Source organism: Erinaceus europaeus, chromosome 7, assembly GCF_950295315.1.
Source record: "Erinaceus europaeus chromosome 7, mEriEur2.1, whole genome shotgun sequence".
NCBI lineage: Eukaryota > Metazoa > Chordata > Mammalia > Eulipotyphla > Erinaceidae > Erinaceus > Erinaceus europaeus.
The window spans coordinates 113,595,522-113,622,963 of record NC_080168.1 but is presented as its reverse complement, the minus strand read 5'-3'; the positions used below and the strand labels follow the sequence as shown (position 1 = coordinate 113,622,963).

Below are 27,442 nucleotides of genomic sequence, written 5' to 3'. Positions count from 1 at the left end.
TGTGTGAATATATATAATTAAAAAGTAAAAACAAATGATGAGAACAGTAAACATTTAAGATAATAATTTTAATGACTTAATATATATGTGTATTTTATTTATTCATTTATTTTGCCTCCAGGGTTATCACTAGGGCTGGGGTATGTGAGAACTGAATCTACTGCTCCTGGAGGCCTTTTTTTTTTTTTTCCATTTTATTGGATAAGATTGAGAGAGGAGGGGAGATAGAGAGGGAGGGAGACAGAGAGACACCTGCAGACTTGCTTCACCCTTTGTGAAGCGACCCTCCTTCAGGGGGGATCCATCCTTGCATGGTCCTTGAGTTTCGCACTATGTGTGCTTTGCACTATGTGCACTTAACCTGGTGCACCACCTCCTGGCCTCCCAAAATATATTTGATTTACTTATTTATTTGGGATAGTGACAGAGAGAAACTGAAATGGAAGGGGGAGTTAAAAGAGGGAGAGAGAGAGGAGAAACAACTGCAGCACTGCTTCACCACTCATGAAGCCCGAAGATGGGGACCTAGGGCTTGAACCCAGGTCCTTGTGCACTGTCATGTGTGCACTCTACCAGGTGCTCTACTGCCTGGCCCTGATATTAATATTTTAGTGATTATTATCTTCTTGGTAAGATTTATTTGCTTTAATTTATGAGATACATATAGAAAAGCCAGAGTATTACCCTGACATCTACAGTGCTAGGGAGTAAATTCAGAATCTCACAGCTGTGAGTTCAGAGCTCTAACAGTTTTGGTGTGGGGCAGAAGAAAAAGTGAGTGGGGAAGAGACATGGAGAACTTCAGTTCTTCAGTTAGATATATTAGTTGTTGATTTCTTAAATTTGATGACAGATGTATAGCTACTTTTTAAATTTTTTCCTTTTGTTGCCCTTGTTTATCGTTGTTGTTATTATTGCTATTGTTGTTGTTGTTGGATAGGACAGACAGAACTCAAGAGAGGAGGGGAAGACAGAGAGGGGGAGAGAAATACAGATACCTGTAGACCTGCTTCACTGCCTGTGAAGTGAACCCCCTGCAGGTGGGGAGCCGGGGGCTCGAACCAGGATCCTTACTCTGGCTCTTGCGCTTCGCACCATGTGCGCTTAACCTGCTGCGCCACCACCCAGCTCCTTTACTTGTTTTATTCTTTTTTTCTTTTTTCTTTTTTTTTTTTTTTGCCTCTAGGGCTATTGCCAGGGCTCAGTGCCTGCCCCACAAATCCACTGTTCCTGGAGACCATTTTTCCCCCCTTTGTTGCCCTTGTTGTTGTTGTTTTTAATCACTGTTGTGTATATTATTGTTGTTGTTGCTGTCTTTGGATAGGACAGAGAAAAATTGAGAGAGAAGACAGAGAGGGGGAGAGAAAGATAGACACCTGCAGACCTGCTTCACCGTCTGTGAAGCGACACCTCTGCAGGTGGGGAGCCGGGGGCTAGAACCAGGATCCTTTCTCTGGTCCTTGTGCTTTGCGCCAACTGCACTTAACCCACTGCACTACCGCCTGACTCCCTATGATGATTTTTTATGTAGGAAATTAATTAAGAGCCTGGCACTGATCTCACTGAGTGACCTCCCTGACTCAATTTTTTTAATTCTACATACTTAGAGAAATGCCACAGTATCACTTCACTGTCCGTGGAATTACCTTTGATACTATTCATGGTGCCTCATACATGGAAAGGCATGTACTTTACTCAATGTGTTAGCTCCTGAATCCTGTTGTGTTATTATTTTTTTTTACTTCTATTTATAGCTGAAATTACTCATTAAAGGAGGAAATCGCATGGGGGCATAATAGAAACAATAAACAACATGCACATGAATAAAAAGAAAAGTCTGAGTTTGAATTAGAGATCAGAGTTCTGAATATGTTCTCACACAGGACAAGCAGAGCAGAAAAGAACTTGCTTACCTTGACAGTCCCTTCACTACAAAGACTTTGTTGGAATGTTGCTTGTCCAGTTTGCTCATCACCTCATAGAGATTGTGGTTCAGCTAAAGTCAGCAAAAAGAATGGGAGGCTAGCCAGATGGGAACTTGAGATAGGTTTACCCTTTTTCTCCTTTTATTCAGACAGCTCCCCAGAGCGAAAATCTCCCTCCTTTTCAACTTTAAACTATAAAATTCCTCCTACTCTCTAGTATTAGTTCCCAGGGTCCTATCCTGACACCCCCTCTTCCCTGTCTGTGTCTTATGTCCTATCTCTCCTATCAGATTAGTAGTTCCCTCAAGGCTGGGTCCATAACTGATGTTTAAAGTTCTAGTTTCCATCAGGTGACCCAGGTAATGAAAACTCATTGTTATATTAACTAGATAAATTATAATTTAGCCAAAGAAACTGTAGAGAGGAATATGTGTAAACCTGTAGTATAATTAATACCACAACAGAAGGAATTTTACACTCCCAGGACTAGGAAAGACCCGATGACAGCATGTTCTATGACTGCCTCTCTCTAACCAGGACTGGGCCTACTCAAGATCAACTACCCAAGAAACTAAGCTGGGCTTAAATATTGCCTAATGACCTGTGTTTAAACACTACTCTCCTCCCTCCCCAGCAGCAAATGACAGATATTTCACAACTTGGTTCCCTATTTCAGGTTCTTTTTTAGGTCTCATTTATTCAGTTGAAAATGAAGCCTGAATGCACATTCAGTCGTTCATGTAGCTGGAAAAGGCCCTCTGGTAGTATTTATATATGCTTTCAGATGGTTCAACACAATAAGTTAAGTGTTATTATTCACAGTGAGAAAAAAGGGGGGAAGTGTGGTGCCAATATGTATAGTTGATGAGGCTGTGCAAAACAGGGATACTTTTCACTGATTAGAAAACCCTACCTGCATATTTAAGTTGACCAGATTTCTCTCACCTTGCTCATCTCCTTGTAGAAGACGTCCCTCAAGTTGGAAATGTTTTGAAAGATGGTCACATAACAGCCAATTCGACTACGAAACAACAAAATACATGTGAGGGATGGTAACAAGGACTTCTTTGTGATTTATTTATTTATTTATTATTGTATAGAGAAAGAAAGAACTTGAGAGGGGAGGAGGAGATAGAGAAGGAGAGAGACAGAGAGACACCTGCAACCCTGCTTCACTACTGGTAAAACTTTCCCTCTGTAGGTGGGGGCCAGGGGCTTGAACCACAGGATTTCTTTGTTAATTAATTAATTAATTTGTTATTTATTTATTTAACAGAAAGAAAGGGGACATAGAGAGGGAAGGGAAAGGAAGTGAGATACCTGCAGTATTGCTTCATCATTTGTGAAGCTTCCCTCCTGTTAAGTGGGGACTGGGGGCTTAAACCTGGGTCCTTGCATATTGCAACATGAGCACTATACCTGGCACACCACTGCCTGGCCCCATGAAGACTTTGAAATGTAATGTCAGAGCCTAAAGCCAAAGACAACTACTGCCAAGGTTTCTCAGAGAACAGTTCCTTATATACTAGACTCAGGATTTCTGGGGTCTATCTGACTGTCTCAAAAGCAGGTCTAGAGTCCACTTATCTCTCAGGAAGGACAAATGAGACACTATTGGCCTAGGATGATTAATTCTCTAATTTCATGAAATTATCTGATTTGGGTTCTAGATACTGAAATTGACATAAAAATGCTTTGAAGACTTTAAAATTACAATAATAATAATACTTGGACTTTTATGAAGCTGGAACTATACTAATGAAATTTTGCTACAGATGAAGAGGAGAACCTTATATTTAAGGAAAGTATTAGATTTAAATTCTATTTGGAGTCACATAATTAATGTTTTAGAATACATGTATTCATTTAAAAAGCTTCATTTTATGTAGACTAAGGCTAAGTGATAACAGAAAATGCTCTGACTATAACTGTATTTTACATTACAGAATATTTTATACTACAGTGAAAATAGAATTTCAGTTCAGATTCCTTTTCTAATGTGAAAAATCACACCTAAAACACTTTTACTTGCCATGAAACAGGCATCTTAATTAATGGAAATAATCATCCCATGGTATATCTTTTTTTTTTTTTTTTTTTTACTACCACTAGGATTATTGCTGGGGCTCCGTACCTGCACACAATCCCACCACTAGGATTATTGCTGGGGCCCCATACCTGCACACAATCCTACCACTAGGATTATAGCTGGGGCCCTGTACCTGCACACAATCCTACCACTAGGATTATTGCTGGGGCCCCGTACCTGCACACAATCCCACCACTAGGATTATTGCTGGGGCCCCGTACCTGCACACAGTTCCTACCACTAGGATTATTGCTGGGGCTCCATACCTGCACACAATCCCACCACTAGGATTATTGCTTGGGCCCCGCACCTGCACACAATCCTAGCACTAGGATTATTGCTGAGGCCCCTACCTGCACACAATTCCTACCACTAGGATTATTGCTGGGGCTCCGTACCTGCACACAACCCCACCACTAGGATTATTGCTGGGGACCCGTACCTGCACACAATCCCACAACTAGGATTATTGCTGGGGCCCCGAACCTGCACACAATTCCTACCACTAGGATTATTGCTGGGGCTCCGTACCTGCACACAATCCCACCACTAGGATTATTGCTGGGGCCCCATACCTGCACACAATCCCACCACTAGGATTATTGCTGGGGCCCCGTACCTGCACACAATCCCTACCACTAGGATTATTGCTGGGGCCCCATACCTGCACACAATCCTACCACTAGGATTATTGCTGGGGCTCCGTACCTGCACACAATCCCTACCACTAGGATTATTGCTGGGTCCCCGTACCTGCACACAATCCCACCAGTAGGATTATTGCTGGGGCCCCATACCTGCACACAATCCCACCACTAGGATTATTGCTGGGGCCCCATACCTGCACACAATCCCACCACTAAGATTATTGCTGGGGCTCCATACCAGCACACAATCCCACCACTAGGATTATTGCTGGGGCCCCATACCTGCACACAATCCTACCACTAGGATTATAGCTGGGGCCCCGTACCTGCACACAATCCTACCACTAGGATTATTGCTGGGGCCCCGTACCTGCACACAATCCTACCACTAGGATTATTGCTGGGGCTCCATACCTGCACACAATCCTACCACTAGGATTATTTTGGGGCTCCATACCTGCACACAATCCTACCACTAGGATTATTGCTGGGGCCCCATACCGGCACACAATCCCACCACTAGGATTATTGCTGGGGCCCCGTACCTGCACACAATCCTACCACTAGGATTATTGCTGGGGCCCCATACCTGCACACAATTCCTACCACTAGGATTATTGCTGGGGCTCCATACCTGCACACAATTCCTACCACTAGGATTATTGCTGGGGCTCCATACCTGCACACAATCCCTACCACTAGGATTATTGCTGGGGCTCCGTACCTGCACACAATCCCACCAATAGGATTATTGCTGGGGCCCCGTACTAGCACACAATCCCTACCACTAGGATTATTGCTGGGGCTCCGTACCTGCACACAATCCCACCACTAGGATTTGCTGGGGCCCCGTACCTGCACACAATCCCTACCACTAGGATTATTGCTGGGGCCCCATACCTGCACACAATCCTAGCACTAGGATTATTGCTGGGGCTCCGTACCTGCACACAATCCCTACCACTAGGATTATTGCTGGGGCTCCGTACCTGCACACAATCCCTACCACTAGGATTATTGCTGGGTCCCCGTACCTGCACACAATCCCACCACTAGGATTATGGCTGGGGCCCCATACCTGCACACAATCCCACCACTAGGATTATTGCTGGGGCCCCATACCTGCACACAATCCCACCACTAGGATTATTGCTGGGGCTCCATACCAGCACACAATCCCACCACTAGGATTATTGCTGGGGCCCCATACCTGCACACAATCCTACCACTAGGATTATTGCTGGGGCCCCATACCTGCACACAATCCTACCACTAGGATTATTGCTGGGGCCCCATACCTGCACACAATCCCTACCACTAGGATTATTGCTGGGGCCCCATACCTGCACACAATCCTACCACTAGGATTATTGCTGGGGCCCCATACCTGCACACAATTCCTACCACTAGGATTATTGCTGGGGCTCCATACCTGCACACAATCCCACCACTAGGATTATTGCTGGGGCCCCATACCTGCACACAATCCTACCACTAGGATTATTGCTGGGGGGCCCCGTACCTGCACAGAATCCTACCACTAGGATTATTGCTGGGGCCCCGTACCTGCACACAATCCCACCACTAGGATTATTGCTGGGGCCCCATACCTGCACACAATTCCTACCACTAGGATTAGTGCTGCGGCTCCATACCTGCACACAATTCCTACTACTAGGATTAGTGCTGGGGCTCCATACCTGCACACAATCCCACCACTAGGATTATTGCTGGGGCCCCATACCTGCACACAATCCTACCACTAGGATTATTGCTGGGGCTCTGTACCTGCACACAATCCTACCACTAGGATTATTGCTGGAGCCCCATACCTGCACACAATCCCACCACTAGGATTATTGCTGGGACCCATACCTGCACACAATCCCACAACTAGGATTATTGCTGGGGCCCCATACCTGCACAATCCTACCACTAGGATTATTGCTGGGGCCCCATACCTGCACACAATCCTACCACTAGGATTATTGCTGGGGCCCCATACCTGCACACAATCCTACCACTAGGATTATTGCTGGGGCCTCATACCTGCACACAATCCTACCACTAGGATTATTGCTGGGGCCCCATACCTGCACACAATCCCACCACTAGGATTATTGCTGGGGCCCCATACCTGCACACAATCCCTACCACTAGGATTATTGCTGGGGCCCCATACATGCACACAAGCATACCACTATGATTATTGCTGGGGCTCCATACCTGCACACAATCCTACCACTAGGATTATTTTGGGGCTCCATACCTGCACACAATCCTACCACTAGGATTATTGCTGGGGCTCCATACCTGCACACAATTTCTACCACTGGATTATTGCTGGGGCCCCGTACCTGCACACAATCCTACCACTAGGATTATAGCTGGGGCCCCATACCTGCACACAATCCCACCACTAGGATTATTGCTGGGGCCCCATACCTGCACACAATCCTACCACTAGGATTATTGCTGGGGCCCCGTACCTGCACACAATCCCACCACTAGGATTATTGCTGGGGCCCCGTACCTGCACACAATCCTACCACTAGGATTATTGCTGGGGCCCCGTACCTGCACACAATCCCACCACTAGGATTACTGCTGGGGCCCAGTACCTGCACACAGTTCCTACCAATAGGATTATTGCTGGGGCTCCATACCTGCACACAATCCCACCACTAGGATTATTGCTTGGGCCCCGTACCTGCACACAATCCCACCACTAGGATTATTGCTGGGGCCCCTACCTGCACACAATTCCTACCACCAGGATTATTGCTGGGGCTCCGTACCTGCACACAATCCCACCACTAGGATTATTGCTGGGGCCCCGTACCTGCACACAATCCCACCACTAGGATTATTGCTGGGGCCCCGTACCTGCACACAATCCCACCACTAGGATTATTGCTGGGGCTCCATACCAGCACACAATCCCACCACTAGGATTATTGCTGGGGCCCCATACCTGCACACAATCCTACCACTAGGATTATTGCTGGGGCCTCATACCTGCACACAATCCTACCACTAGGATTATTGCTGGGGCCCCATACCTGTACACAATCCCTACCACTAGGATTATTGCTGCGGCCCCATACCTGCACACAATCCCACCACTAGGATTATTGCTGGGGCCCCATACCTGCACACAATTCCTACCACTAGGATTATTGCTGGGGCTCCATACCTGCACACAATCCCACCACTAGGATTATTGCTGGGGCCCCATACCTGCACACAATCCTACCACTAGGATTATTGCTGGGGCCCCATACCTGCACACAATCCTACCACTAGGATTATAGCTGGGGCCCCGTACCTGCACACAATCCTACCACTAGGATTATTGCTGGGGCCCCGTACCTGCACACAATCCTACCACTAGGATTATTGCTGGGGCTCCATACCTGCACACAATCCTACCACTAGGATTATTTTGGGGCTCCATACCTGCACACAATCCTACCACTAGGATTATTGCTGGGGCTCCATTCCTGCACACAATCCCACCACTAGGATTATTGCTGGGGCCCCATACCTGCACACAATCCTACCACTAGGATTATTGCTGGGGCCCCATACCTGCACACAATTCCTACCACTAGGATTAGTGCTGGGGCTCCATACCTGCACACAATCCCACCACTAGGATTATTGCTGGGGCCCAATACCTGCACACAATCCCTACCACTAGGATTATTGCTGGGGGCCCATACCTGCACACAATTCCTACCACTAGGATTAGTGCTGGGGCTCCATACCTGCACACAATCCCTACCACTAGGAATATTGCTGGGGCCCCATACCTGCACACAATCCCTACCACTAGGATTATTGCTGGGGCCCCATACATGCACACAAGCATACCACTATGATTATTGCTGGGGCCCCATACCTGCACACAATCCTACCACTAGGATTATTTTGGGGCTCCATACCTGCACACAATCCTACCACTAGGATTATTGCTGGGGCTCCATACCTGCACACAATTTCTACCACTGGATTATTGCTGGGGCCCCGTACCTGCACACAATCCTACCACTAGGATTATAGCTGGGGCCCCATACCTGCAAACAATCCCACCACTAGGATTATTGCTGGGGCCCCATACCTGCACACAATCCTACCACTAGGATTATTGCTGGGGCCCCGTACCTGCACACAATCCCACCACTAGGATTATTGCTGGGGCCCCGTACCTGCACACAATCCTACCACTAGGATTATTGCTGGGGCCCCGTACCTGCACACAATACCACCACTAGGATTACTGCTGGGGCCCAGTACCTGCACACAGTTCCTACCACTAGGATTATTGCTGGGGACCCGTACCTGCACACAATCCCATGACTAGGATTATTGCTGGGGCCCCGAACCTGCACACAATTCCTACCACTAGGATTATTGCTGGGGCTCCGTACCTGCACACAATTCCACAACTAGGATTATTGCTGGGGCCCCGTACCTGCACACAATCCCACCACTAGGATTATTGCTGGGGCCCCGTACCTGCACACAATCCCACCACTAGGATTATTGCTGGGGCTCCATACCAGCACACAATCCCACCACTAGGATTATTGCTGGGGCCCCATACCTGCACACAATCCTACCACTAGGATTATTTATGGGGCCTCATACCTGCACACAATCCTACCACTAGGATTATTGCTGGGGCCCCATACCTGTACACAATCCCTACCACTAGGATTATTGCTGCGGCCCCATACCTGCACACAATCCTACCACTAGGATTATTGCTGGGGCCCCATACCTGCACACAATTCCTACCACTCGGATTATTGCTGGGGCTCCATACCTGCACACAATCCCACCACTAGGATTATTGCTGGGGCCCCATACCTGCACACAATCCCACCACTAGGATTATTGCTGGGGCCCCATACCTGCACACAATCCTACCACTAGGATTATAGCTGGGGCTCCATACCTGCACACAATCCTACCACTAGGATTATTGCTGGGGCTCCATTCCTGCACACAATCCCACCACTATGATTATTACTGGGGCCCCATACCTGCACACAATCCTACCACTAGGATTATTGCTGGGGCCCCATACCTGCACACAATTCCTACCACTAGGATTAGTGCTGGGGCTCCATACCTGCACACAATCCCACCACTAGGATTATTGCTGGGGCCCAATACCTGCACACAATCCCTACCACTAGGATTATTGCTGGGGGCCCATACCTGCACACAATTCCTACCACTAGGATTAGTGCTGGGGCTCCATACCTGCACACAATCCCTACCACTAGGAATATTGCTGGGGCCCCATACCTGCACACAATCCCTACCACTAGGATTATTGCTGGGGCCCCGTACCTGCACACAATCCTACCACTAGGATTATTGCTGGGGCTCCATACCTGCACACAATCCTACCACTAGGATTATTGCTGGGGCTCCATTCCTGCACACAATTCCTACCACTAGGATTATTGCTGGGGCCCCATACCTGCACACAATTCCTACCACTAGGATTAGTGCTGGGGCTCCATACCTGCACACAATTCCTACTACTAGGATTAGTGCTGGGGCTCCATACCTGCACACAATACCACCACTAGGATTATTGCTGGGACCCGTACCTGCACAAAATCCTACCACTAGGATTATTGCTGGGGCTCCGTACCTGCACACAATCCCACCACTAGGATTATTGCTGGGGACCCGTACCTGCACACAATCCCACGACTAGGATTATTGCTGGGGCCCCGAACCTGCACACAATTCCTACCACTAGGATTATTGCTGGGGCTCCGTACCTGCACACAATCCCACCACTAGGATTATTGCTGGGGACCCGTACCTGCACACAATCCCACGACTAGGATTATTGCTGGGGCCCCGAACCTGCACACAATTCCTACCACTAGGATTATTGCTGGGGCTCCGTACCTGCACACAATCACACCACTAGGATTATTGCTGGGGCCCCGTACCTGCACACAATCCCACCACTAGTATTATTGCTGGGGCCCCGTACCTGCACACAATCCCTACCACTAGGATTATTGCTGGGGCCCCATACCTGCACACAATCCTACCACTAGGATTATTGCTGGGGCTCCGTACCTGCACACAATCCCTACCACTAGGATTATTGCTGGGGCTCCGTACCTGCACACAATCCCTACCAATAGGATTATTGCTGGGGCCCCGTACCTGCACACAATCCCACCACTAGGATTATTGCTGGGGCCCCATACCTGCACACAATCCCACCACTAGGATTATTGCTGGGGCCCCATACCTGCACACAATCCTACCACTAGGATTATTGCTGGGGCCCCATACCAGCACACAATCCCACCACTAGGATTATTGCTGGGGCCCCATACCTGCACACAAGCATACCGCTATGATTATTGCTGGGGCTCCATACCTGCACACAATCCTACCACTAGGATTATTTTGGGGCTCCATACCAGCACACAATCCTACCACTAGGATTATTGCTGGGGCACCATACCTGCACACAATTCCTACCACTGGATTATTGCTGTGGCCCCGTACCTGCACACAATCCTACCACTAGGATTATTGCTGGGGCCCCATACCTGCACACAATCCCACCACTAGGATTATTGCTGGGGCCCCATACCTGCACACAATCCTACCACTAGGATTATTGCTGGGGCTCCATACCTGCACACAATCCTACCACTAGGATTATTTTGGGGCTCCATTCCTGCACACAATTCCTACCACAAGGATTATTTCTGGGGACCCATAGTTGCACACAATCCTACCACTAGGATTATTGCTGGGGCTCCGTACCTGCACACAATCCCACCACTAGGATTATTGCTGGGGCTCCATACCTGCACACAATTCCACCACTAGGATTATTGCTGGGGCCCCATACCTGCACACAATCCCACCACTAGGATTATTGCTGGGGCCCCATACCTGCACACAATCCCTACCACTCGGATTATTGCTGGGGCCCCATACCTGCACACAATTCCTACCACTCGGATTATTGCTGGGGCTCCATACCTGCACACAATCCCACCACTAGGATTATTGCTGGGGCCCCATACCTGCACACAATCCCTACCACTAGGATTATTGCTGGGGCCCCATACCTGCACACAATCCCTACCACTCGGATTATTGCTGGGGCCCCATACCTGCACACAATTCCTACCACTCGGATTATTGCTGGGGCCCCATACCTGCACACAATCCCACCACTAGGATTATTGCTGGGGCTCCATACCTGCACACAATCCCACCACTAGGATTATTGCTGGGGCTCCATACCTGCACACAATTCCTACCACTAGGCTTATTGCTGGGGCTCCATTCCTGCACACAATCCTACCACTAGGATTATTGCTGGGGCTCCGTACCTGCACACAATCCCACCACTAGGATTATTGCTGGGGCCCCATACCTGCACACAATCCCACCACTAGGATTATTGCTGGGGCCCCATACCTGCACACAATATCTACCACTAGGATTATTGCTGGGGCCCCATACCTGCACACAATCCTACCACTAGGATTATTGCTGGGGCTCCATACCTGTACACAATCCTACCACTAGGATTATTGCTGGGGCTCCATACCTGCACACAATCCTACCACTAGGATTACTGCTGGGGCTCCGTACCTGCACACAATCCCTACCACTAGGATTATTGCTGGGGCCCCATACATGCACACAATCCCACCACTAGGATTATTGCTGGGTCCCCGTACCTGCACACAATCCCACCACTAGGATTATTGCTGGGGCCCCATACCTGCACACAATCCCACCACTAGGATTATTGCTGGAGCCCCGTACCTGCACACAATCCTACCACTAGGATTATTGCTGGGGCTCCATACCTGCACACAATCCCTACCACTAGGATTATTGCTGGGGCTCCATACCTGCACACAATCCTACCACTAGGATTATTTTGGGGCTCCATTCCTGCACACAATTCCTACCACTAGGATTAGTGCTGGGGCTCCATTCCTGCACACAATCCTACCACTAGGATTATTGCTGGGGCTCCGTACCTGCACACAATCCCACCACTAGGATTATTGCTGGGGCTCCGTACCTGCACACAATCCCACCACTAGGATTATTGCTGGGGCCCCATACCTGCACACAATCCCACCACTAGTATTATTGCTGGGGCCCCATACCTGCACACAATCCCACCACTAGGATTATTGCTGGGGCCCCATACCTGCACACAATCCCACCACTAGGATTATTGCTGGGGCCCCATACCTGCACACAATCCCTACCACTAGGATTATTGCTGGGGATCCATACCTGCACACAATCCTACCACTAGGATTATTGCTGGGGATCCATACCTGCACACAATCCTACCACTAGGATTATTGCTGGGGCTCCGTACCTGCACACAATCCTACCACTAGGATTATTGCTGGGGCTCCGTACCTGCACACAATCCCTACCAGTAGGATTATTGCTGGGGCCCCATACCTGCACACAATCCCACCACTAGGATTATTGCTGGGGCCCCATACCTGCACACAATCCCACCACTTGGATTATTGCTGGGGCCCCATACCTGCACACAATCCCACCACTAAGATTATTGCTGGGGCTCCATACCAGCACACAATCCCACCACTAGGATTATTGCTGGGGCCCCATACCTGCACACAATCCTACCACTAGGATTATTGCTGGGGCTCCATACCTGCACACAATCCCACCACTAGGATTATTGCTGGGGCCCCATACCTGCACACAATCCCACCACTAGGATTATTGCTGGGGCCCCATACCTGCACACAATCCCTACCACTAGGATTATTGCTGGGGATCCATACCTGCACACAATCCTACCACTAGGATTATTGCTGGGGCTCCGTACCTGCACACAATCCTACCACTAGGATTATTGCTGGGGCTCCGTACCTGCACACAATCCCTACCTGTAGGATTATTGCTGGGGCCCCATACCTGCACACAATCCCACCACTAGGATTATTGCTGGGGCCCCATACCTGCACACAATCCCACCACTTGGATTATTGCTGGGGCCCCATACCTGCACACAATCCCACCACTAGGATTATTGCTGGGGCTCCATACCTGCACACAATCCCACCACTATGATTATTGCTGGGGCTCCATACCTGCACACAATCCCACCACTAGGATTATTGCTGGGGCCCCATACCTGCACACAATCCCACCACTAGGATTATTGCTGGGTCCCCGTACCTGCACACAATCCCACCACTAGGATTATTGCTGGGGCCCCATACCTGCACACAATCCCACCACTAGGATTATTGCTGGGGCCCCATACCTGCACACAATCCTACCACTAGGATTATTGCTGGGGCTCCATACCTGCACACAATCCCACCACTAGGATTATTGCTGGGGCCCCGTACCTGCACACAATCCCACCACTAGGATTATTGCTGGCGACCCATACCTGCACACAATCCTACCACTAGGATTATTGCTGGGGCCCCATACCTGCACACAATTTTACCACTAGGATTATTGCTGGGGCCCCATACCTGCACACAATCCCACCACTAGGATTATTGCTGGGGCCCCATACCTGCACACAATCCCTACCACTAGGATTATTGCTGGGGCTCCATACCTGCACACAATCCCTACCACTAGGATTATTGCTGGTGCCCCATACCTGCACACAATCCCTACCACTAGGATTATTGCTGGGGCCCCATACCTGTACACAATCCTACCACTAGGATTATTGCTGGGGCCCCGTACCTGCACACAATCCCTACCACTAGGATTATTGCTGGGGCTCCATACCTGCACACAATCCCTACCACTAGGATTATTGCTGGGGCTCCATACCTGCACACAATCCTACCACTAGGATTATTTTGGGGCTCCATTCCTGCACAGAATTCCTACCACTAGGATTATTGCTGGGGCTCCATTCCTGCACACAATCCTACCACTAGGATTATTGCTGGGGCTCCATACCTGCACACAATCCTACCACTAGGATTATTGCTGGGTCCCCGTACCTGCACACAATCCCACCACTAGGATTATTGCTGGGGCCCCATACCTGCACACAATCCCACCACTAGGACTATTGCTGGGGCTCCATACCTGCACACAATCCTACCACTAGGATTATTGCTGGGGCTCCATTCCTGCACACAATTCCTACCACTAGAATTATTGCTGGGGCCCCGTACCTGCACACAATCCCACCACTAGGATTATTGCTGGGGCCCCGTACCTGCACACAATCCCACTGTTCCCAGTGGCCATTTTCTTCCATTCCCCCTCCCCCATAAGGAAATTTGACAGGACAGAGAGAAATTGAAAGGGGAGGGAGAGAAAGAGGGAGAAAACTTCCTGCCTGCAGGTAAGGACAGGAGGCTTGAACCTGGATCCTTGAACATGGTGGTGACATGCATGCTCAAGCTGGTGTGCCACAGCCCATCCCCTCCCCCCATGTCTTATTTCCTTTGTAAATCTGGATGTTCATGGATCAAGGCCATTTTCCCCTGAATACCGATCATTACCTATTATAGAGAACAGGCAATTCTTCTAGTAGTTCCTGGTTCAAATCTTCAAACACAGTCTGAGCCTTGTTGAACTCTTCCTCTGCCTGGGTAGTAAAAGAAACAGGATACTCCTCTTAAATCTTAAACCAAGGCTAGATGGTGCCTCCTCATCCTCTTCTCCCCCACCCCCACCCCCACCCCAGAACTAAGTTCATCTGAAATCATGCCTCTCCTTCCCTACGCCCATACACTTCCCAGCCTAGAGACTTTGCTCTTACAATATTAAGAAACAGGATTTCCTGAATGCTGGATGCCATATTTATCATTTCCTAAACCCAGCTTGGTCTAACCACCTGCCAGGCAAAGGGAAGGCCAGGAAGGTTTTATCAGGTTTAATTAATTAATTAATTAATCAATCAATTATTTTTTATTACCAGAGCACTGCTCAGCTCTAGCTTATGGCAGTGTGGGGGATTGAACCTGAGACTTGAGAGCCTCAGGCATGAAAGTCTCTTTGCTTAACCATTATGTTATACCCACACCCTTTATCAAGTTTTTTTGTTTGTTTTGTTTTTATACCTTGGCAGTCTTGGCCTCATCTTTCTTCTTGGCGTTCTGCACTGCTTCCAGGTGGTGTCGTGCACTGTCATAGTCCACAAGTTTCCGACCCCTCTTGGCAATTCTTTCCTAACCCAGAGTCATAAGGAAGGCCATAATACTTACTTTTTAGTAGCCAGGATGCAGGTAATAGTATCAAATGGGGAGGCAATATTTCTGGGGTCTGTTAGAAATTTTCACTCTCTCTCTCTTTTTTTTTGAAGGTTTTATTTATTTATGAGAAAGATAAGAGGAGAGAAAGAAACAGACGTCACTCTGGTACACATGCTGCTGGGGAATGAACTCGGGACCTTATGCTTGAGAGTCCAGTGCTTTATCCACTGCACCATCTCCCGGACCACAAAATTTTCACTTTCTAAGAGGGTTTTGTATCCAAGGAATCACCCTCACTATCTGAAAGTATAGGGATTCTCAGAAGGAGGTAGAGTAAGGGGCAATTTCTTTCAGAGCCTTAATAGCCTTATATAACTCTGTAGTATTACCTTAAACTTCACATGCTGAATATAAAGTGTTTTGAAAATCTCAGAGTACCATACAATAGTAGATTGTTATTAGCAATGAGAAAGTTCACTCAGTCTCATCCAAACTACAAATTATATAGGGAAAAAGAAGCAAACTACACAGTTGGTCTCATCCTCTCAATCACAGAATCTGAAAGAATCTTAATGATTATCTGGTTCAACTTTATATACAATACAATATATGAAGCTTCTCCACAAAGGAAATATGTCGTAGGAACTTTAGGAACTAGACAACTCAATACCTCATAGTACATTTCATTTATATTTGGAAAGCATTAACAATGAGAAACTTTATTTATTTTTATTTACTTATTTTTAATTTCTTTAATTGCCACCAGGTTATTGCTGGGGCTCTGTGCCTGCACGATGAATCCATGGCTCCCAATGGCCATTTTTCCCTTTTTAAAATTCTTCCCTTTCTATTTTATTTGATAGGAGAGAGAGAAATTTGATAGGGGAGATAGAGAAGGAGAAAGATAAGACACCTGCAGACCTTCTTCCTGGCTTGTGAAGACCCCCTCTGCTGGTGAGGAGTGGGAATTGAACCTGGGTCCTGCACATGGTAATGTGTGCACTCAATTGAGTGTGTCACTGCCTGGCCCCCAATAATGAGAAACTGAAGTCAGGCTCCTTCTAATTCTTTCCTATTAGTCTAAAATCAGCATAGTGCCTGACAGAGTAGATGTTATATAGATATGAGCTTAATGAATAAATTTTCTTTTTTTTTTTTCTGGAATAGCTTAGTATAGGCTGATTTCCTCTTTTGCTAAGCAGACATTTAAATCATTGAAGATAACCATAAGATTCCTCCAAGTTTCCTCTTCTCTACGATAAACATCTTAGTCCCATGAGCTGTTTCTCACAAGTGAGAGTGATGCCACTCTAGAACTCAATCAAAACCAAGTTCAAGGGGTCACCATAAGGAGCATGCCTTGCCATATAAGCAGCCTTCTTAGAAGGGCTAGCACTACATGGGAAGGTCACAGTACCGTGAGGAGCTCCGGAACTGTGGTATCTCTCCTCTCTCTATGTGTCTCTTTCTATCTTAAATAAAAGGAATGAAAGAGTTGGTACAGGAGCAGTAAAATTATGTACAAGCAAGGCCCTGGCAAAAAACACGTTTGCGTATACACACATAAATCACATTCAGTTTGCTGAAATCTAAGTCTCAACATAACCACAACAGTTTATTTATTTTATTTTATTTTAATTTATTTATTATTCAATAGTGACAGAGAGAAATTGAGACGAGAGGGGGACACAGAAAGGGAGAGTGATAGAGAGACACCTGCAGCCCTGCTTCATCACTCGTGAAGCTTTCCCTCTGCAGGTGGGGACCAGGGGCTTGAACTCAGGTTCTCAAGCACTGTAGCTCGAGTGCTTAACTAGGTACACCAGCGTTTGACCCCACCATAACAGCATCTCTAACCCTCCTCTGTAACCTCCTGTCTATGCTCAGCTTTAATCCTTCTCCTTTCATTCATTCATTACCATGGGCTCTAACTCTGCTTACTCATAACTCATTACTTACTAACTCAATAAATTCTCTAACATATATGGACCATTCACAACCCATCCTTGATTCTGTAAAGTACCTTAATCTCACTGAACTGGGCTACGTAGTTTTCCATGGTCCTCAAAGCCTGGTCAGCTAGTTTCTCTTCATAGTCTTCCCAAAGGAGATCATTATTCTGTGGGTGGGTGAAAGGTAAAAGACAATAGTGACGACTCTACTTTTATTTATTTTTTCTATTACCAGGGTTATCATTGGGGTTTGGTGCTAGTATTATGAAATCACCGCTCCTGAAGGCCATTTTTTTCCTTTTTTTTTTTTAATTGGATTGAACAGAAAAATTGAGAGGGAGGGGGAGATAGAGAGAGAAAGAGAAAGAGAGATACCTACAGGCCTACTCTACCCAGGCCCCTGAGCATGATAATGTGTGTGCACCACAGCCTGTCCCCTAATACTTTTTTTTTTGGTTATCACTGGGGCTTGGTGCCTGCATGACAAATCCACTGCTCCTGAAGGCCATTTTCCCATTTTTGTTGCCCTTGTTATTGTTGTTATTGCTGTTGTTGTTGGATAGGACAGAGAGAAATGGAGAGAGGAGGGGGAGACAGAGAAGGGGAGAGAAAGACAGACACCTGCAGACCTGCTTCACCACTTATGATGCGACCCCCCTGCAGGTGGGGAGCCAGGGGCTCAAACCGGGATCCTTCCACTGGACTTTGTGCTTAATGCCATGTGCACTTAATATGCTGTGCTACTGCCAGGTCCCTGGGACTCTACTTCTTAACAGAAACTGAAAATCAAGTCAACACCCAAGTTCTCCCTGTAAACATCTATCTTCTGAGAGCATTGAGGAAGAGACCTGAAGAAACAGTTCCTCCCTAAGGGAATGTCCTATAGGAGACTGGACATACGATCAGATAAGGAACAGGGACTCATGCTCAAAGTCTTAGATTCAGGAGCTTGGAGGATAGAGAAGTTTGAGAATATATATAACTGTAACTTTTCCAGACAATTAATTGGGCTTTGTGCAAGTAAAACTTACGTAAGATTTTAATGAAAGGAAGAAGTTAAAAAACAGGAATCCAGAGATTAGGGAAAACTTGTTTTATTTTACCACTCATGACTGAGAATATTTACATATAAAGTTCTCTCTATCTAAATCTATTATTATGAGAGACAGGAAGAGAGAGAGAGAGAACACAAGAGCACTACTCTGCTGTTTGTGATACCAGAGGCCAGGGATCAAACTTGGGACCTCATTCATGAGAGTTCAACACCTTATCCACTGAGTCACCTCCTAATTCTGTCTTTGCTGTGTGTCTGAATTTGAATTCTCATTTTTTAAAATTAAGACTCCCAAATACAGACTAAATCTTCTGCCTATAAAGAAGGGATAGGAAGGTAAATTTGGAAATTGAAATCTCAGTTCAACAAAGGAGCTACTTTATTTAAACTGGTAAATACCTATGAGCATTATGTGAACTCTCTTTTTTCCCATATGCTTAGATGGAGAAGCTGAGATGAGGCTCAGAGGCTCTTCAAGTTCTGAAGAGCTGTCAAGCCCAGAACACACTTACCCCTACGATGGCCTCTAGCTCTTCGTGACCTTCCCACTCGGAACTGTAGATCTCCTGTAGAGTTTCTGATACTCTTTTTGAACTTTCATGCATCACTGAAAGGAAAGATTCGGTCTTATACAGCTTTATTTCAACAGCACAAAGTCAGAAGGTCTGGGTTACAAGTAAGGGAAGCTAGATTGAAGTGTGAGAGGAAAAGTTAATCTTTCTTTCTTTTTCTTTCTTTTTTTTTTTTCTTGCCTTCAGGGTTATTGCTGGGGCTCAGTGTCTGCACTATGAATCCACTGCTCCTGGAGGTTATTTTCCCCTCCTTTTGTTGCTCTTGTTGTTTATTGTTGTTTATTGTTGTTGGATAGGACAGAAAGAAATCGAGAGAGGAGGGGAAGACAGAGAGGGGGAGAGAAAGACACCTGCAGACCTGCTTCACCACTTGTGAGGTGACCTCCCTGCAGGTGGAGAGCTGGGGGCTCGAAGTGGGATCCTTACGCTGGTCTTTGTGCTTCGCGCCATGTGTGCTTAACCCGCTGCACTACTGCCCAGGCCCCCAAGTTAATCTTTTTTTTAATATATAAATTAAAAAAATATTTATTTACATATTTATTCCCTTTGTTGCCCTTGTTGTTTTTTATTGTTGTAGTATTTATTGTTGTTGTTGTTATTGATGTCGTCATTGTTGGATAGGACAGAGAGAAATGGAGAGAGGAGGGGAAGACAGAGGGGGGAGAGACAGACACCTGCAGACCTGCTTCACCGCCTGTGAAGCGACTCCCCTGCATGTGGAGAGCAAGGGGCTTGAACCAGGATCCTTACTCCGGTCCTTGTGCTTTGTGCCAAGTGTGCTTAACCCACTGCACTACCCCAAGTTAATCTTTCTATACCCACAAAGGTCTAACAGGCAGGGACAAGTAAGTGATAAAAACCTTGAGCATGGCTATTTTTTCCCCCAGCTACCCCAACCTCTGAGTAGCAACATAAACATCCTCTGAATTCTCTGGTGCTGCAATACTCACCTTTGACTGCACTAAGAAAGTTCTTCAGGTCCTTGTATAACTTGTAACCTTCTGCCTAAAAGAGAGAAGTGTCTATGGTAACATAAGATGCTCCAGATGCCAAAGTAGGAAAGTAGGTCAAAAGCAAAAATGAACCCTGGAATTCCTTTAAATATTTGCATATTGTGCAGACCCATGTGTATACTGTTTAAAACCAGAAGGGGCTATTTGACACTTCCATAAAATGTGCCTTCTACTCTTCACTGCACAGAAAAGCCCGGTTTTATCTCTGTGTTTTGGAATTAAGCCTCTTGATCAGTGTTTTCCTTTATGCTCTTATTCTCCTCCTCCTCTTCCTCCCCCTTTCTGAGGAGACAGAATGTACATGTTTCTGGTGGTGGGACTATGGGGTAGAGTGGAATAGGACTGGGTGTCATTTTATTTCTCTGACCTGTCTACCCTCCTCTGAAGTGTTGCCAGTATGAATAATCCTAGCAATTTTCTTCATGAGAGACATGACAATCATAATAATAGATTCTCGGGAGTCGGGCTGTAGCGCAGCGGGTTAAGCGCAGGAGGCGCAAAGCACAAGGACCGGCGTAAGGATCCCGGTTCGAACCCCGGCTCCCCACCTGCAGGGGAGTTGCTTCACAGGCGGTGAAGCAGGTCTGCAGGTGTCTATCTTTCTTTCCTCCTCTCTGTCTTCCCCTCCTCTCTCCATTTCTCTCTGTCCTATCCAACAACGACAACAACAATAATAACTACAACAATAAAACAACAAGGGCAACAAAAGGGAATAAATAAATAAAATAAATATTAAAAAAAAATAGATTCTCACTTGTTTGGAATTCAAAAACTTGTCTCTACCACCAAGCAGCAAGCTACTCCACTTCTCTGATTTTAGTTTCCTCATTTTTAATGCTAAGTGAGGCCATTTCTAGTTCTAAATCTTGTGATTTTATCAGTATTGCTTTCTGAACTCTTGTCAAATTCTTGGCAGCACCATAAAATCTTGAGTTAGACTTTCCCACCCCTTATACAAACAGTCCCAACCCTCAGTTAATGAGCCAACCACTTACTCTGGAAGCTGTCCTAAGCACTCAGATAGAAAATGCTATGTCCTAAGAAACTGGGGTATGAAGAGGGAGAAGATGGTCCCTGTCCTGGGGTTTGAACTCCTACTTGCTAAAGAAAAACAAAGTCAAAGAAACTCTAACATTCAGCAAAACAACTGTAAATAATATGACTAAATCCCAAAACAACTGCTGAGAGTACTTATCAATTGGGCATTCAAGAAGAACAGATGAAGCTGACTACCAGATATTATTTACTTTGTGGACATGGGATCTGGAAATTCCACCACTCCTTATGCATATATAAACACACACACTTGAGATTTTACTTATTACATATGAAAAAGGGAAGGGGCTCACATGAGACAGAGAGAACCAGAGTACCACTTTGGCATAGGGTGCTAGAGCTGGCACTGAAAACCTCAGGTCTGCAAGTCTGATGCTCTATTAGTTGAGTCATCTCTCTAGTTGCTAAAGAGAGGTAGGGAAGGAGGGAAGGATACCATATTACCATTCCACTCTCTGTGGAGCCTCCCCCAATGGTCTGTGATGCTCCCCAGTGGTGCTGATTCTATCCAGAGGACTCACTAGGGTAAATCCTACCCCAGGCAAGCAAGCTCCCAGATCCTTAGATTTGATTTTAAAGGAAATTAGTTAGTAATTTGTGTGCTTTACTGGTTGTGTCACTACCTGGGCCCTAAAGGAAATGATTTGGAACAAGTCTTACTTCAGAAATGAGATTAAATTTTGTTTGTGGAAAAGAATGCTTCCTATGTAGTAGGTTTTGAAGAGAGGCAAAGGGCGAAGCAACCAGAGCCCTCAGGAAAAATTATCTATGGAAACTGAATCAGGCACCTGTGCAAGTGGCAAGGCCTTTTTGAACTCAGGCTGGGAAATTTGGGGGTAGTATTTATTTATTCATTTTGATTTCTTTATTGGGGGATTAATGGCTTATAGTAGACAGTAAAATTCAATAGTTTGTACATGCATAAGAATTCCTAGTTTTCCACATAGCAATTCAACCCCCACTAGGTCCTTCTTGGCTATCATGTTCCAGGACCTGAACCCACCTTACCCCAGAGTCTTTTATTTTGACTCAACAGGTAGTGCTGGGAAATTGTGCAGATGCAGTCACATCTGCCATGTTGTCCCCTCGGGCTACTGCTAGTTCCCGTGAGAATTGGGACATTCTCGGAGTGCCTGTTCAGCCATGTTGTGCCCTCAGGGCATTGTCTACATCCCCGCGATATTTGGAGTGCTTTGGTCACTCCTCCCCCCTCCCATTCTCATGAGAGTTATTATCCTATCCTGGAGTGCTATGGTTACTCCTCCCCCTTCCCATTCTCACGAAAGCTACTCCTATAAAAGCCCTTCTTCTTCCGCACCTCGTTCTCTTGCCAGCGCTCCACTCTGGTGTTCAGATGCAGGAAAGGTTACTGCGTGAGGCGGCCATTTTCACTACCTCCACGTGGCCCAACATGTCTCTCTAGCTCCCAACTCTGAGGTGCCAGCGCAAATAAAGATTTGTGTTTCCTCTTTGCTCTGGACCCCCTCTCTTCTCCGCAGCCCGCGCACAACAACATCTGGCGCCCTACGTGTCCCGCACTCACGCCCGGCCTGAGGTCCAGAAAAGCCACCCAGACTCTGTGGCCCTGCGTTTCCCCCCACCATGGTATTTTTTCCGTTTTATGAGGAGGTGTCCCAGTGATTCTATCCTTCTCTCCTGGGACAGGCTTTCAATCTCAGAGACGCTTTAATTTTCGCTACACCGTGGGTTCTCATGGCTATATTTACTATTTTCAGGATATGTACAAGGCCTCCTGCCAAAAGGTTAAGTGATCTTGAGGCTGAGATATGGGAGTTAAAGGATATTTGCTTAAGACTTAAACACCCTAAGCAATCTGCAGTCAGCCCCAAAACCACTGCCCCTGGAGACACGTGTCTGCTTTCTTCTGCAGCGGCTTCTGCTTCCTTGACCCCTCCCCCCTGCTGCCCCTGCAGACACGTGTTCGGCCACTTCTCTGACTCCTCCTCCCGCTGCCCCCACAGATACTGGTTCGGTTTCTCTTGCTGCGGCTTCCGCTTCTTTGACTCCTCCCCCTGCTGACACCTCATCATTAAGAGACCCTGTGGCTTCCTCTCCTTCGACTCCTCCCCCTGCTGACACCTCATCATTAAGAGACCTCGTGGCTGAGATATGAGAGTTAAAGGATATTTTTTCAGCATTTAGGGACCTTAAACCATTTGCAGTCCACCCCGAGAGCTCCATCCCTGTAGATAAGTGTTCAGTTTCCCCTGCCACTATAGCACCTTCCACTTCCGTAGATCTCTCCCCAGTGTCATCGAACCAAATTCACACCTTCCTGGTAAATGTGGCCCCAAGTAGACAAAATCCTCAGGTGTGGCATCCATACTCCTCCAAAGCGCTAAGAGAACTCAGACAAGCTGTGAAGGAGGATGGAATTCATGCGCCATGGACCAAGTCCATTTTAAGGAGTTTTTACCAGCACCTTAACACCCCCCAGGACTGGAAAGACCTGGTTTGTGCTGCACTTCCAGACCCCCTCTACCTACAGTGGACAGCATACTTCCGTGATGAATTCTCTAGACAATCTCAGGAAAATAGTAACAAACAGATAGCATGGAATTTTGATGCATTGTTTGGAGCAGGAGAGTTTGAATCTGGAACTCAGCAGGCAGAAGCTAAGTTTCCAACTGGTTATTTTGAACAGGTACACATCTGCGCAACACAAGCATGGGAAAGGGTGACCCCAACCAATGTAGATTCCTCAGTCCCTATTAACTCTCTTCACCAAAACACTGATGAAACCTTAGCAAATTTCATCTCAAGGGTGAGGCAAACCTTAGAGAGAAAGGTTTATAATCCTGAAATCCTCTCTTTCCTCCTGCGTTCTATTGTCTGGGATGGCATGATACCACAATTCTGTCAGGCATGCCTTAGTCTTAAACACCTACACCCAGATAATTGGATTTTAGCGACACAGGAACTTACATCAGGCAATTATGGGGCACCCACTATGACACAGGTTTATGCAGTTACCCCACGTAATCAAAACGGGGCCTGCTTTCAGTGCGGTCGCCAAGGACATTGGCGTAACCAATGTCCTGATAAGCTGCAACCACGCCTCCAGTCAGGGCAACCCCGCCTACAGTGAGAGCAACCCCGCTTTCAGTTAGGGAGCCAGAAGCCACGTAAGGTGTGTCCCAGATGCCGTAAAGGGTTTCACTGGAAGAGAGATTGTTGGTCCAAATTTCATAAAGATGGCATGCTCCTGAATGGTACAATTTGGGGGCCTGAGATTTTGTGGACTACCCGTTTTAGAACGCGGTCACCCTACTATGACAGTAAAGATTGAAATATTCCTTTTAAATTTTTGATTGACACGGGGGCAGAAAAGACGATTTTAAGGCAAGCAGAGGTTCCCCAAAATTGGGAACTCCTCCTGGGACCTCGTATACATGGCGTTGGAGGGGTGACCCAATCCTTTCTCACACGAGATTCGCTCATGTGGGAAGACCCAGAAGGTTCTACTGGACACTTCCACCCATTGGTAGCTGATATTAGCACCAACCTATTGGGCAGGGATCTTCTAGAATGTCTTGATGTTAGGATATCCACAGATTCCTCTGCAGAGCATAACACCCGCTCCCGCGAGACCAGATCTAATCAGCATCCCCAATACTAAATGCCACTGTTCGTAGCCAAACACCCCGCTTAAGCTGGCTTTCTAATAAGCCTGTCTGGGTGGAACAGTGGCCTTTACCTAGGGATAAGCTAGAAATTTTAAAAGAGCTTGTTCGAGAGCAGTTGTCCTTGGGACACATTCGTCATTCTCGAAGCCCATGGGATACTCCTGTCTTTGTGATTAAAAAGCGCTCGGGAAAATGGCGCATCTTCCAAGATCTCCATGTAGTTAATAAAACCATGCAGGTCTGGGGCTCCCCCCAAAGGTGTTTGCCTCTTGCTTCTGCAATTCCCACGGGAATTCCAATCATAGCTATTGATATACAAGATTGTTTTTTCTCTATTCCCTTGCATCCACAAGATTGTAAACATTTTGCCTTCTCTGTTCCTTCTATCAATAACGCCAGCCCTGCCGACAGATTTGAATGGGTGGTGCTGCCCCAGGGAATGGCCAATAGTCCTACAATTTGTCAAGAGGCTATTAAATCTGCCCTTTTTCCATATATCCATAAGGCCCTTAATGTTTTTCATTACATGGATAACGTAATTAATATGGGGAAAATCAGATACAGATCTCTATGCCTTATGTGATTTTCTCATTCCTGCATTAAAGAAAAGCGGCCTTAATGTGGCTCCTGAGAAGATACAGCTAATTCCTCCAATATCTTTTTTAGGTTCAGAGATTTCTTTAATGCAAATTCGTCCCTTAAAACCTAATGTCACCTTTCCTTCTAACCTTACTCTTGCTTCTTTACAAAGTTTTCTTGGAAATTTAAATTGGCTTAGGCAGTATCTTTATCTGCCTACAAGCTGCCTCCAACCACTGTTTGACCTGTTAAAAGGAAACAAATAGCCCTCCTCAAAACGTAGGTTAACTCCTGAGGCCTCCTCGGCACTGGAAAGGGTTAACCAGGCCCTCCAGGACATGCACCTTGTTCGATTCTCCCCCTCTGCTCCGGTAAACCTTCTAATCTTTAACTCCACCCCCACAGTAGTAGGGGCATTGTGGAAGAACCATGGGGTTCTTGAGTGGCTTCACACACCAGTAGGCGGAGCTCCAAGACTCCTCACTGAGATAGACGCATTAGCATTCATGGTTCGCCAAGGAAGAAATAGGTCTGTGCAGGTCTTAGGGAAAGAACCAGATTTAATTATTCTGCCCTTTTCTCTCACAGATACAGAGTGGCTCATACGCCATCATTCCCACTTTGCCATAAGCTTCGTGGGGTTTCTAGGACAAATAGATAACCATTTTCCTTCTAATAAATTGATAGCTTCTTTACCTCTTTTGCCTCTACTAGCACCTAAACTTTTCTCTCGAGATCCCATTCCTTCTGCTCCTACAGTCTTCACTGATGGTGGAAAAAAGGGAGCTGCTGCCCTCATATATTACCCGGACAAACAACCCCCTAAACCTCTCTTTACTGAGCTTCCTGAGAATTCCCCTCAGTACAAAGAACTTTATGCTGTTTTCCTTGCATTAAAAGCTGTACCAGAATCCTTCAACCTTTTTTCTGACATTGTGTATACTGTTAACTTACTTCCATGGCTTGCTCGTTCTTATGTGAAAATTGATGACAACCCACTTTCCCCTCTCTTGATTCAAATCGCCTCTATGCTCTCTTCTCGAACCCAACCACTATATATTCAGCACCTTCATTCCCACAGCCCTCTTCCTGGTTCCCTGTCCGAAGGGAATGCTGTAGCTGACCGCTTTGCCTCCACAGGAGCTCTCCTAGTCTCTGTCTCTGATCCTGCTGACTTTCATTCTCTAACCCATGTTAATCTTAAAGGCCTTCGAGCTCGATTTCCTGATGTTCCTTTACCACAGTTAAAACACATCCTAGCTACATGCTCTTCCTGTGCAAGTCTCATAAAAACACCTGCTATTCAGACTCTTGGTGTTAACCCCCAGGCTTAAAAGCTAATGCTATTTGGCAAATTGATGTCACCCACATACCAAACTTTGACAAACAAAAATATGTGTTTGTCTCAATTGATACTTTTTCTAAATTTATGTGGGCAACAGCTCAGACAGGAGAAAGCTCTAAAAAGCTTATAAGCCATATGCTCTCCTGTTTTGCTGTGATGGGCTTACCTCTTCAACTGAAAACTGACAATGAACCTGTGTTTACCAGCAATTTAAAGATTTTTGTTCCCTCTGGAACATTACTCATATCACAGGCATTCCCTATAATCCACAGGGACAAGACATTGTTGAGAGGGCCCATCAAACCCTT

At 46.6% G+C, this 27,442-nt stretch overlaps 1 protein-coding gene across 1 annotated transcript in view; it reads right to left on the bottom strand.

Moving 5' to 3' along the window:
* The window catches only part of BIN2 (bridging integrator 2), a 67,005-nt gene that overhangs the window by 7,064 nt on the left and 32,499 nt on the right, over positions 1 to 27,442 (bottom strand). The window contains exons 3-9 of the mRNA XM_060195360.1: positions 20,445 to 20,499; positions 19,435 to 19,529; positions 17,940 to 18,035; positions 15,785 to 15,892; positions 15,224 to 15,309; positions 2,871 to 2,946; positions 1,914 to 1,996 (exon numbers count right to left, since the gene is read on the bottom strand). Coding sequence (XP_060051343.1) covers positions 1,914 to 1,996; positions 2,871 to 2,946; positions 15,224 to 15,309; positions 15,785 to 15,892; positions 17,940 to 18,035; positions 19,435 to 19,529; positions 20,445 to 20,499 — 599 coding nt within the window. The remainder of the gene's footprint in view (positions 1 to 1,913; positions 1,997 to 2,870; positions 2,947 to 15,223; positions 15,310 to 15,784; positions 15,893 to 17,939; positions 18,036 to 19,434; positions 19,530 to 20,444; positions 20,500 to 27,442) is intronic.